Source organism: Larus michahellis, chromosome 7, assembly GCF_964199755.1.
Source record: "Larus michahellis chromosome 7, bLarMic1.1, whole genome shotgun sequence".
NCBI classification, from domain to species: domain Eukaryota; kingdom Metazoa; phylum Chordata; class Aves; order Charadriiformes; family Laridae; genus Larus; species Larus michahellis.
Genome location: NC_133902.1, coordinates 48365357 through 48379007, shown reverse-complemented (window position 1 = coordinate 48379007; position 13651 = coordinate 48365357). Strand labels below are relative to the sequence as shown.

General features: G+C 41.3%; 1 protein-coding gene across 1 annotated transcript in view; it reads left to right on the top strand.

The window, feature by feature from the left end:
- The window catches only part of ADCY5 (adenylate cyclase 5), a 222023-nt gene that overhangs the window by 183783 nt on the left and 24589 nt on the right, over positions 1-13651 (top strand). The window contains exons 9-11 of the mRNA XM_074593831.1: positions 4718-4740; positions 9376-9520; positions 11408-11505. Of these exons, the coding sequence (XP_074449932.1) occupies positions 4718-4740; positions 9376-9520; positions 11408-11505 (266 nt within the window). The remainder of the gene's footprint in view (positions 1-4717; positions 4741-9375; positions 9521-11407; positions 11506-13651) is intronic.

Sequence of the window (13651 nt, the reverse complement as noted above, 5' to 3'; positions counted from 1 at the left end):
GTCTCTGTGAAGCACCTTCGCCTTGCAAGTTGGCCTGACCTCTTACAAAGCTCATTTTGTCCCTAAGTCTAAAGTTCTTTCGATTTTTGCTTGAACATCATGTAAGTCCCATTTCAGCTTTGTTCTAGAGATGAAAAAAGGGCAAGAAAAATTAGTTTCTCTGTCATTTTTGTTCTTACGATCTTTGCTGTATTTGCCAGTGAAGATTTAAGGTGGAATCCATGCTTCCCAGCCACGTTGCCATTAAGAAGGTCACAGAGCTCATCAGCCCCTCTGCTGTCTTATTTTTGGAGCTAAATGAAAAGTTAAAAGGATGTAAAGTCTATTCCACTTTTCTTTGCATATTTACAATATGTTAATAACTGCAGCTAATGTTCTCAAAGTTAGAATTATTATTTCTAACGGTTCTTGATTTGAAGCATTATGGTATAGCAGTTAGCTTGTCATGGCTTTGACAAACATTTTATCATTCTATTTAAGGAATCCGTTTTAATCTTCAAAGAAAAGGGCTTAGTTAATTTAGAAGTCAAGCAGAGAATGGCAGTCATAGGAGCTTTTAGCACAATAGATATTCATGAAATATCCCCCATAAAATAGTAAGCCTTAGGGACAGATGCAGTAATATAACATTCCCTTTTTTTTTCCTCCTGCACATGTCTACTCCCACTGAGGATGGTCATTAAAAGTAAGTGCTTGTAAATTCAGAGGCACCTGACCTGCCATAAAAAAATATGTTTTTTTGGGAATCTCATGTAGAAAAGAAGAAAGAGCAGGACTGTTCTTTGGTAGGTACTAGTGCCTTTAAGGGAGCTGGTTCGGCTAACTTTGGGTTAATATTCCTGAAGTAAAAGAGAGAACCATCTTAGTCTCAGAGCAATTATTAAATATTATTACCTTTATGTATGCAATCTGATGGCAGAATAATGCAGCCTCCTGGGGGAAGGGGAAAAACTCCTGTATCAGGGATATTTAAAATGAGACTGAATAAAAATTTCATGAGGTCCTATATGCAGCAGTCCATTAGGACTGCACTGCGATAAGACCTATCTCATGCCTCATATTCCCTTCTAGAGAAAAGGAATTTGGGCCTTAACAAGGGCTACTACATCATCAGGATTACGGAGCTGTTCTTGAACTCCTGTGAACTCCTGTCTGTCTGATTCTTGTAGCCATCACCACTTTTGCCATTTTCATCCCTGCTGACAATTCCCAGCCTTTTCTTCACAGCACCCTAGAAAGCCATCAGCACAGCTTCAGTCTGCTGGGCACACATCCGTAAGCGGTCAAGAGGGGATTTATATACTGAACTCCAGGAACTGGCTGTTTCTCTTCCTATCCCCTTACCCCTCCCCTCCTAAACGATAGGCATCTCATTTTTAGCAGCTATTTTTTCTGGGCATTCAAGTTTTTGTATGTGTGTGCGCAGAAATGCCAATTTTGACATATCTTTGTGCAGCTCAGAACCTGCTCTATAGCCGAGGCTGTCACGGGCAGGTGACAGCAGGGATGCTGGAGAGTGGCTTTGTACACATGCTGGCAGCAGCAGCAGCCCCCCTTATTTCACTTTCCTGCTTGAGCTTGGAAATTTGTCTCCTAGATCATGAGTGTTAGGAGTGAAGGCAAATCCATGTAGACCATATTTCTGCAAGATCGATTGTACTTAGTGTATATCCATTGCAATTCGCGCGAGCAGCCTTATGCTGAGCCAAAGGGCTTTAGTTAGAGCAAAGCATCTGAGTCCACAAGAAACTAAACTATTTGCCAGCTGCAGAGAAGAAAAAAGACCAACGTATCATTAGTGCCCAAGCCTCGTGCAAGTGGAAGGAAATAACTTAAGTGCAGATTTTTCAAAGGACCAAGCATGCCCACCAAGTAGGAGGAAGTTGAAAACATGTTAACCAAAACCCAGGGGGAGATTTCCCTCCCAACCCCAAATAGGGTGAGCAGCGTGACCCTGTGTGTGTGATCATCTCCTCCACTTAAAAGGCTTCTTGGTATGCGATTGAGACATGGGCGCTCTAGTGGATAGGGAAGAAAATCTCTGGTCACAGCTAGATCCTAGAGATATATTTGCCCTGTATCCTGGCAAGATCTTTCAGTGCAAATAAGAAAGATCTGTAATAAACGACCATTTTTTTAAGAAGCTGTGTATGGGGTGTTTTTCCTAAAATAATCCTGCAGACCTTTCTCCATAACAATTCCATTTTTGGCAATTCTGCTTGAAGAATCTTTCATATGAAATGGGAACATTTGAAGTGAATCATTTAATTTGCTTAACTTAAAGAGGTTCCTACTACATTTAATTTTAAGCTGATTCTCTCTAATTAAAGTTCAAGTCACTCTTAAATATTTGGCCTTGTTAAATGAAGATCCGGGAAAGAAAATGTAATAATGTTTTCCTTTTTTGCTTTACCTGGAATATACCTTTTTTGAGTTTTTAATTTTGAAACTCCAATTTAATTTGAGCTACCAGCATGAATAATTTCCAGGGTTTCAAGCACAATTTAGTATTTTAAATTGAAAAGCTAGATCAATTAATTCTGTATTATTTTAGAGACTTTCCTTATAACAGTTTTGCTGGGGGAGAGAAGCAGGAGAGAACCAAATTCCATGTTGATCACATGATCACCCATATAAATGACCAGTTAAATATGCAGCCTACATATTTTTCCATGCTTGAAATATTGGGGAATTTTTTGAGGATATGCTTGCTGAGATGTTTTTGGTAACTCGACCTGGTTGGGCTGTATCTTCAAATATGTGCACCTAGAAGGCAGGAGTGAGAGATCTGTGTTTAGTTTCAGGATTTCAGTAGGATGAATGGTTACACAGCCGTCTGTGAAAATCAGACCATTTTAGGGGACTCTCCCGGTGCAGTCAGTCATCCAGTTCCCATGTGGATAAGCTTGAAAATGTGAACTTGGTGTCTATCTAATAAGGAAATGCTAGCATTTTTCTCATCGGTTCTCTCTCCTGTTATTTCTTGGATGGTAGCTATTCATGTGATTTTCTTTTTTTTTTCAGCCTAACTGACTATGACACCAGACAAATTAGTGAGCATTTTGTCTCCCTGATTGGTCAGTGAGCTTTCGGTTTTGGCACTGTGTTGTAGCATTGCTTAGAGGATAAATAAATAAATCAATCAGATATTCCTGACAACTATAAAATGATTAAGGAAAAAAAAAAAGCCACACAACAAAAAGTTGAATGATCACGTCATCACTCCTTAATGTGAAATCAAAAAGTACATGGTTTTTTTGGCTCGGATAACTGGATATGCTAACTTTGAATCATCATTACTGTTCCCTTCATCCCACTGGATCTGCTGGTGTCTGTTACATGGGACTGAGAGAAAGCCTCAATCTGAATTTCCGATGTGCTAAGTTGGAGTTGCAATTTCTTGTTTGAAGTATGTTTTTAGTCTGAAACAGAGTATGTAAAAATGAAAATTGCGCTCTCAGTGAATCCCAGTCCTGGCTGTTGACCTGAGTCAACAGTGGGTCAAAAACCCGCTTTTTTCCCCTTGCAAAGCTGATGCTGTTCAGGGCTTGTGTTGGCTTTACTTCTGCCTCTCGCCGTATCGCCACATAGCTAACTAGTTGCAAGGGCAAAATCTGTTCTGGTTTAGTATCTGGTCAACGTTCTTGTTTCTGATGGTGTTGGAAAAGGTGGCTGTGGGAGGTCTTTTGCCAAAAGATTTTTACTTTTTTACGGTCAGGACAGATCAGTTTGCTGTCCCCAGCAGGTCCAGCAGCTGGAATATCCTCACGTGCTCTAAGCGTTTTTGGCCTGAGGTCTCTGGGAGGAAAACAAAAGGAATTCTTCCTATCTTCCAGCTACATTTGTTTTATGTTTTGGAACACAGGGTACAAACCCTGTGCCTGTGTATTTGACCCTGCTTGTCAAATATACAAATTTTCTTGACTTCAGTTAAATTTAAGCCAAGATGTCAGAGGGCAGATTTTGTCTCAGCCCATGCAAAATGGCCATTTTGAGGCAATTTGGTCTTTTAGTTATGTTAATGCTAAACATCTAGAACTATGCCTCTGTACATATGTTTCTCTGATGCCTTCTAGCCGCTTAAACTGTGGATGACCCGTAAATACACTTACTCAGTTTAGGTGGCCCTGGAGGAATTGTGAACATTTGGGCTATTACAAAAATTATAAATAATTCCTGAAATATTATTCAAGAAAACATGCTTTGTGTGTGCATGCAATGAGGGAGAGGAAGGAGACCCCTTGCGTTTTCTCCTGAAGAGATGAAAATCAAAATGCATCCAAGCCAATTAGCCAAGCCCCGACTTAAAGACGTGCAACCTTGTTGAATACAATAGCTGTCCCATGTTATCAGTCTGAGTTTTGTTTTAAGTAAAATATATCCTCAGTTATAATATCAGCATAATTTCCATTCTGGCATTTATTATGGTGACTGAAAAACAAGAGAGCTGAAATAAAGCATGCCAGCATTCAGCTGAAGCATTTCCTGCATCTTCACTTCCATAAATTTCTATCTGAAGGCATGTGTTTTTCTAAAACTGCTCTGTCTGCCTGATGACACGGTAGCACAAAATATTGCCGTGTGTTGGTAAGGTTCTCCATCCACACCTAACAAACGAACACCCTGAAAACTCCTCTTGAAATGCCATTCTCAGGACACTTCATGTTCTCAAGGTCAGCCTGTTTCCTAACCCTTGTGTCCTTTTCCTTTCTTTCAGGGTTTTGAGGACCCCAAGGACAAGTAAGCAAATTTACTTCTGTCATACACTGTCATGTTTGCAGATTTGGGATTTTTTTCTCATATTAAAAAAAGACAAAAAATTAATGCCCGGCAGCCAAGAATAATGCTTGGACTCCCTGGAGGTTTCTCCGGGAGGGACAACCAGTCGAGGGCACGGGATTGACTCATGTGCATTCAGAACTGCTGCTGCCCTCAAAACATTTATTTGTTTGTGTGGTTCTAACTTGCTTTTGTAATTAAAATGCTTTTGCTGCTCTTCTCCTTGTCCCCAATATTCTTTGCTATTTGCTGCTTTGCAAATATCCTAAGAACAAAATCTTCCTGCAAAATATGTCTGTGTTGAACGTCTCAGATAAGAAAAATTTATGTATGTGTTGGAATATATGTATAGTTTCTGAGTTTATTTGTATATATTTTATATTACTCATTATTACATATTACTTCTTTCTATATAGAAAAGTGAACTCAGGAATGACAGCTTATTTGAAAAAGTAAATTCAAACTTCCATGCTTTAAAATACAGCCACATTACAGCAGCATTTTTTTTAAACTTTTTTTTTATATGGAACTTAAACCAACTGGTTAAAATAACAATTCAGCAAGCGTGATATTTTGAAAAATTGCTTTTGGAGGAAAAACCCAACTGTGTTCACTTTTTAACTTCTACAGCTGGAAATAACAAAAGCGTTTCCTGTGCTGAAGGTGTTTGTAATACTTTCACATTCAGTCCTACTGAATGGCATTAACTGAAAGCTTCCTCAGCGAGATAGGTGGCAGTAGGTGAGACTGATGCCTAAAATAGGTTGCTGTTGCTCCTTATCATGTTTCTCAGGCTGGTGGTCAGGACTAAGTGGACCTCTGTGAGCTGGGGCAGCTAAATGCTTCTGCGGGCCCTGAGCATCCAACTTTGGGAAAATTCACATTATGGTGGCTGAGCATTGACAGTGACTCCCTAAAATTGGAGAGATGTGATAAGTTTGAACATGGCAATATTAGGAATCATCCTCTCCTTCCCTTGCCCTTCGCTGCAATCTCAATTTCCATAACATTGTCTCTGTGCACCCTGGGATGTTTCACTGGTGGTACAAGGTGTCTCAGGGGAGTCACCAGGATTTCTTGTCGCATTCATGGCGGCAGGGAACTCAGTTGATTTTAGATATACTCTGGACAGAAAAAATCCACCAGATTACAAAAAAATAATCCTTCAGAATACAGAAATTTTAAGTATCCCTCATGAAACAGGATCTCTTCTTATAGTTTGTGCAACAGAGCATAAAGTCATCTGCCTCAGTGTTGGTCCACAACAGGGTCAGCCAGCTGGTGAGGAACAGCATCTCCACTGTTGCTCCAAGGACTGTAGCGTCTCTCCTCTGTCTTACAGTTTGAAAGGTTACTTGAGCTGTTATGGCCAGTAGGCTAAATGCTGGCAAGGATTACTGTGTATTTACCAGTGCTGATTCAGTGTGACCCCATCTTATAATATAGATTGCAGGATTTTTGCATTTCTGTTCAGCACCAAAAGAAGCTACTACTTGCCTCAGATTCTCTTGATCTGGAAATCTGTTTAATTCAATTACAAAGATTTGGCCAAAAAAAAAGTCTCTGGCAGAAAATGTTCATGGTGACATTGCTTAAAATGAGATACCTAAACCATGCCAGGCACTCCATCCGATGCCTTCCTGTGCAGAAACACTGAGCATCAATACTTTTCTCTGACAGTGAAGGAAGATGTAGGCACCACACATCTCTGAAAACAGGACCTGACGCTTACATGCCTAAATGCAGATTTAGTTACTGAATCTAGGCATGAAGCATTTAAAATTACAGCATACATGTAGTTTTGGCAGTGGTCACACTCTTCATTTGCAGAAAGTAATTAAATCCGCAGAACGTTTTTGGATTACTCTGAAGCCAGCATCTCTGGGTTAATTGCTAGCTTTCACATTTGCAAGCAGAGCGCAAAAGTTGCTCCAAGCTCTGTTCGTGCTGTTCCTGTCCCTTGCACCAATTTGCTGTTGGACGCACTTAGAGAAATCTCAGCGGTGCTTTTAAGAGGTGTTTCTGGAAGTTTCATGGTGGCCTGAAATCCTTGGGTTACCACCACCACCACACTATCAATATATCAATAAGCATTTCCACATATGGATTTCATTAGTCTATGGCAGTACCTCAGCTCTTGACTTACAGGCACTGCCTCCAGGGCACTCCTTACCACAGGGAAATTTTGTATTTCAATTTCAAACTTACATCTATGCGAATGTACCCGAATTCGCTGTACAGTAATTAGTTCGGGTACAAGTGGCCTAAGCAGCGAGGTATACGCAGGGTGACGGAGCTTCCCTGCAGTCTGCATGAATGTGGCTGCATCACTGCGAATATCCCAGCAAATAATTTAAAACCTGCAGGGGTATTTCTACACAACCTGCAATCACAGAATTTATTGTAGTATTAGAGGTACCCTCAGCAGGATAATGACCTATTAGAAAACTGGAGGCAGCCAAGGCCAAAGCCCGAGCAGACAGTTTCTTCTCTTCACGTCTTCCTGAGTGACGCCTTTTGACTGGAACTTGAAATTTAACAGTTCACCAAGATGCTGATCTGACTCTTTCCTTCCGTTTGTAGGAGAAAACGTATTGCATCTCTCGTACGTGGTATGAAATGACTAAATGTGAATGACCCAAATGTGTAAATAACTCGCAGGATCTTGGAAGACATTCTGTAAATACGAAGCCTAATGATTTCCTTGCTCGTTTTTATGAGCCCAGAAGACAGAATTGTGAGGACTCAATGAAAACAAGCAGCGTTGTCTTGAATGCTCAAGCAGATGTGCTTCCTCTAAGGAAGCATCTAGAAGTAAATTGAATATCCTGTCCTTCTAGGGACAAAACCACTTTTAATTTCAAGGTGGAATAGATGAAGTTCAAGGAATTAAATAACTCTAGGGCCCCAAAATAAAAACCTCTTTTCCCTGACCCCACTGAAATATTAAGATTGGCTAAAATAGAGATAAGACCTTGAGACAAACTAGGTTTGCAATTGCCATATGGTCACTAAATAGATGCCGCTGGTGTGTCGCCATGACCCAGCTGAGGTGTAGATACATTCCAGTTGCTGGCTAGGGCAAAGGGAGGTGGAATGGAAACGAGTGGATGGACCTGATTTATTTTTCTCCTGGCAAGAGGGACATGGTAGAGTTGGGGTACAGAGTGCTTCTAAAAATCTGGTCCAGTTTTGCAAAAAGCTTTGGGAGGCCTTTTCTTTGGAAATGGGGCTTTTAACTTTCAAAACGGAGTCACATTCTGGTTTGTAAGCTGCTTTGAGCAGTCTCCGCTTCCAGCACAGTTGTACCTATAGGGACCTGCTGGCTAAAACACAGTGTTTGTGCATTATGCGCTGTTAGGGAGTACAAATAAAACAGAGAAAATAGAGCAGTGTAGCTTTCCATTGTGCTTGTCAGACCTTGGGATTTTTTCTCCAGAGTGTCTAAGGTGAAGGTCACACAACATGAGCTGTAAGTTGCTGGACCATCATGGGGTTTGCACACAGAAATAGTTATCCACTGGAATATGCCTCAGTGCAAGTGGGGAGCATATTCCAGTGGATAACTATTGGCATATCACATGGATAACCTTGGCAATCATACAAGCAGAGCAGAAAAACAGCACTTCAGGATTAGCTTTTAATTTCTGCCTATAGCTAGTTTTAAGGCAAGCCATTAAAGTGACAGCGGCAAGTCATTAAAATCCTTCTTAGATTTTAAAAATAGCTAGAGAGTTTGGGGAGGTGCTTCAGGTTTCCTGAGTCTCAGTGCAAAATGCTTCAGGGCGATTAAGTTTTCAGTGTTGTTTTTTTCCACAGCTTTTGAAAATCAGCCTCATTTTTCAGAAGCTGTAGCTGAGCATCAGAAACACACTGATACTAAAGATTATAAGCAATTTAGAAATCTCGTTCCACATATTTAGAAAGCAGAATCTAATTTGTATGGCTTTCTTTTGATACCTTTTTCTTTTGCAACCTTTCCTTGCATTAAGTAAATATCTTGTAAACAGAAAATTTTGTCTGGTTTATGCTTTATACTCATAAATAACTTCATGAAGGGGAGGCAGCAGGGCATCAGACCAGATTTTCTTCCGCACATGTTCTTTCTGTGAACAATTTTTTCTGAAAAATGGAGAATTGTTCAAGTTCAGAAATATTTCATATAATATTTAGGGAAATTATTATTGAGAAGCAAGAAAAACGACTGGTTATGTAAATAATTTTGCCAGTTCAGGCACTAACAGCCACAACAGCATAGCAGGGCAGGAAAGACTAAGTTAGAGGACTAGTGGAAGGAGACTACTGACCGGTTTTAGAGAATGAAGGACGATAAAAAGACTGCAAGGCAAGAAAACAGTTGGATGTAGTATAGAAAAGGGCAAGTAAATCAAATTCTTTCACTGGTGGACTCAGGACTGGCAATGAGTTCTGGAGCTGATATCGTTTTCCTCTCAGCTCAGAATCCGTTTTCCAACTTGAAGCTGTCATAAAATGCCGTTAACCTCCAGCTCATTATAATACAGTGAAATGATAACGCGTGGTGAAGAGAGGAGAATTATCTTGTCCTCTTATGCTCCCTTTTCATGACATCCTCAGGAATACACAGGAAAGTATGAACCCAGAAGATGAAGTGGATGAGTTTCTGGGCCGTGCCATTGATGCCAGAAGTATTGATCGGTTACGCTCTGAGCACGTGCGCAAGTTCCTCTTAACGTTCAGGGAGCCTGACTTGGAGAAAAAGGTAAAGTTGTCTAAAAATCATTGCAACGTGTCAGTCAAGCTTATTGTGAGTTTTCATACTCCTGCATATCTATATGTCTATATTTATATAGATATATCTATAGGTAAAGCTAAGGTTTTGGTGTTGGAGGTGGGGTTGTGATCTTAAAAAATCTGTGCTTCTTCATGGAAACTTTGATATCCATCTCCCTAGAAAGCCATAGTCACCTGTCAGACACACGTGAGTATACAATGATGAGCTGTAAAGGGAATCCAGAATAAAGCAGATTTGTTTCTCTGACCTTGAGGCACCCAAACTGAGATTGCAGTCACCCCTTATCTCCCTCAAATCACTGGAGAAACCTGCTTCAGCCTGCCTGAGCTCCACATCACCTCTGCAGGGGCTTTACTCTGTCTTTGTCCCCCCAGGGAGCCCAAGGTACTACTAAGGTTCATTGGGATGCAATTCATACTATGGTCAATTTTGGGAACTCATTTTAAGGAACAAGTAGAGTTTTGTGTCTCACAACTGTGAGAAAGAGGAGTAACATACCTAGGGCTCCCGAATAGCTGATTGCTTCCTGGTTTTGTTTCAGATGTCGTTGTTGCGAGGCAAAGATCTTGCCAATTTCTTGTCTGTATAACAGAGACACTGTTGGCTCTGGATGTCTGCAAAGTTAAATTCAGTTAAGTCCAGAGGTACCCAGATGCTATTATTAAGGGTAATATATAAACTGCTGGTTTTAATTGCCAAAAAAAGTCAAAGTCTTTTTTTTTTTTTTTTTAATACAAGCACAGATCCTTGGGATACTAGAGTGGTCTTCATGTTAAACTTGTTACTCGGTGGAAAAAGCTTCAGTAATGGCCTACAGGAAAGCTGGGGAGGGACTCTTTGCAAGGGCACGTAGCAATATGACAAGGGGCAATGGTTTTAAACTAGAGCAGGGTAGGTTTAGATTAGACATTAGGAAGAAGTTGTTTACAATGAGGGTGGTGAAACACTGGCACAGGTTGCCCAGAGAGGTGGTGGAGGCCCCATCCCTGGAGACATTCAAGGCCAGGCTTGATGAGGCTCTGAGAAACCTGATCTAGTTGAAGATGTCCCTGCTCACTGCAGGGCGGTTGGACTAGATGACCTTTAAAGGTCCCTTCCAACCCAACACATTCTATGATTCTATTTAGAAACACTCTTTCAATGGCAGGAATTGCAACCTATTGCAAAAGCATACCTTTGCAGGATTTACAGCTACATCAGTGTGGGACTGGATAAAAGCTCAAGCACGTAATTTCCCCTCACTCCTTCCCTTCAATTTTATAGCTGAAAACTGCTAGGGAAATTAGCGGTTCACCTGTTCTGAGCACCTTTTATTTTGTGGTTCAAACATTGAGATGTCTGTACTGAGAACCGTGCTTCAAGCTAAATAAAGCATCTTTGGGAATCGGATGCAGCTCCCATGTGACCAATATGTTGACAAGTAGTTGGAAGGAGTGACTGTGTGAAAACCACAGCATCCTCGCACTATCATTAGAACGAGCCAAGCCGTCTGCACAAAATACAAGGTTTTCTCATTAGCAACATGCATCCCTGTTGGAGAAACCTTCCCATGGAAGAAGTTTAGGTCTGACGATGGTGACCTAGAATCCTGGTCCCAGTTAATCCATTCCTGTTCCTCTCGTGCAAGAGGCAGATGGCGAATCCTCTCTCCACCCAGCGGTGTGGGTTTCTTCCGTGGCCTTTGGGTCTGTTCAAGCCCTTCCAGCTTGCCCAGGGAAAAGAGGAGTTTGTAATGTTAGTTGTTTCCTATCGGCGCTGCTTTCCAAGGACCTGAATGGAAGCCAAATAAGTTTTTGTGGAGAGAAGGCAGCCAGTGAAATATCCCACTAGCATAACCCTTTTGTGTTTTTGCAGTACTCCAAGCAGGTGGATGACAGGTTTGGAGCCTACGTGGCTTGTGCCTCCCTAGTCTTCCTCTTCATCTGCTTTGTTCAAATCATAATCGTGCCACAGTGAGTATCTTTTCATCCCTTTGCTCCCATCTGCTCCCCTCCTCTATTCTGGCCTACTTTTCTTTGTTTTTTCTTGGGAATTCAGAGCACCAAGGGGCAGAGGAAAATCTTTAAATAATTCATGGTCAAGTGATGCGTGGTGTTTATTGTTTTCACTCGCTCCTAGTGCAGATTAAAACCTCCTCACTGGCACGTGAGGATTTCTGTTTTCCCAGCGTGATTTCTCTTACCTTTTACCTCCATCTTAGGAAATGCGGTTCAGCATGTTTATGAGCCTGTGGAAAACAAATATCACTAAGCGGGAAGGATCGCCTACTAAGGCATAGCACGCATTCACAACATGAGGCTAGGCTGCCCTCTTCTCTGAACGCAGTGGGGCAGAGAGGTGAAAAACCCATCACAGCCTTGTTGCCCGGAGCACTGAGGTCTCAGGGTCTGCTTCACAGACGAGGCATAACCTCTCATGCATTTATTCTTCTGGACTCAGAGTAGCAGTGCAAGAAGAAAGGTACAGAAGGGGTTGAGCTAAGTGTATCTGCTCTTTGGGTAGCTCACCGTGGGTTTAGGGGTTGTAGTCATTTCTTTCCCCAGGCAAGAGTGGGATAAGCTCCTTGGGGCTGTGGGGCATAGTGCTCTGGGGCCACTGCAGGGCATTACTGTGTCTGAAAGGCACAGTGTAACCCACTGGATCTTCTCCAGCAGTGAGCTCTGCAGACATGGTATTTCTTCTCAAAGAGTTCATAAAAAATCCCCTGAAATTAAAGCACGTTGGTATTTCCTGTGCTCTGGTTTAGTAGCAATAATATATCATTCACTGAGCACTGCTGTGTTGAAAATAAATTTGGAGTTAGTCATTTTTAATCTGAAGAACAAGATCATAGAAGCTCTGAAAATGCTCCAAATTCATCTTCGTTACAAGAAGACAAAAAATCGTTTAGAGAGAGCTCCAATACTATTACATGCCATTACAACTGCTTACTACTTCTGTTCACACCACGGATCTTTTCAGAGTAGAGATTGGTTTGTACCATTCAGTTCAGATATTCGGAAGGTCACAGAAATGACGCATAGTCTAATGTTTGAGGTCATTCACTATCCCAGGCAAGAGGACATTCACTTCTGCTCACAGAAAGATTGAATCAGCAAAATAACATCAGTACAAATGCACTGTGTAAACAGACAGTTCCACTTTGGGAAATTGGAAGTGAAGCTGATTGGCTCAGAATTGAAACTAGATCAATCCCAGTAATTAATACATTGTTAATTATAGCCAAAAACGTTATTTGAGAGTAGCTGACTTAGTGAAGGCTTACACTCCGGATCTCTGGATATTACTGCTGTGACTTCACACCTGCAGAGGCCCTCTACCAGCCTTGTGTTGCTCATCAAACTCCCTAAGCAGCCACTCAGCTGTCTCCATAAAACCCAGTTTAACATTTAAATGACAACTTGACAATTTTTGATCCGTGGCAACCATATGGCTGACTTTTGTATTACAGCATGGTGTAAATGTCATACTGCTCAGTCTCCTTCCACACCGCCCATAAGGGTGGTGGTTAGGGTTGTTTTTTTGTGAGTTCTGAAGTGTCCTTAGGCAGTCTGGCCTGCCTGAAAGATGATTCGGTTCAAGAGTAAATAAAATTTCATGTTTTAACTACAGGTCAGATACACTTTCCTTCACCTTTTAGTTTGTTTTTCCTTATATTTCAGTTGCCTAGTTTGGGTCTTTTATTGAAGGTAACAGTCAAGCAGCAGCTGAAACCACAGGTGTATATGTCTCACCATCAGAGCGTCATGAAAGACACAACATGGAATTTGAATCTGAAACCAGAGAGAAAATGACAGTGATAATTTATGTTGGTAAAGAGGAATAGCTTTAATGAATTTCACAAAGGCTCAAAGAGTGAATTAGCAAGTACAATTATCTTAGTAGTCATGAGAGAACGCAGAGACCAGCTGGCTTTGGTGTGGTTGGCCTCAATGTCACGTCGCAAGAGTACTTCCTTTACATTATGAAGAAGGCTAACTCCTGGGAGGGGGCCCGTCCTGTCACACTGAGACCAATCTCTGGGAAATTGTTGTTGAATATCTTCATGATCAAAACACATCAAAATGCATAGTACAAAGTTGGCCCTGGGGTCCTATT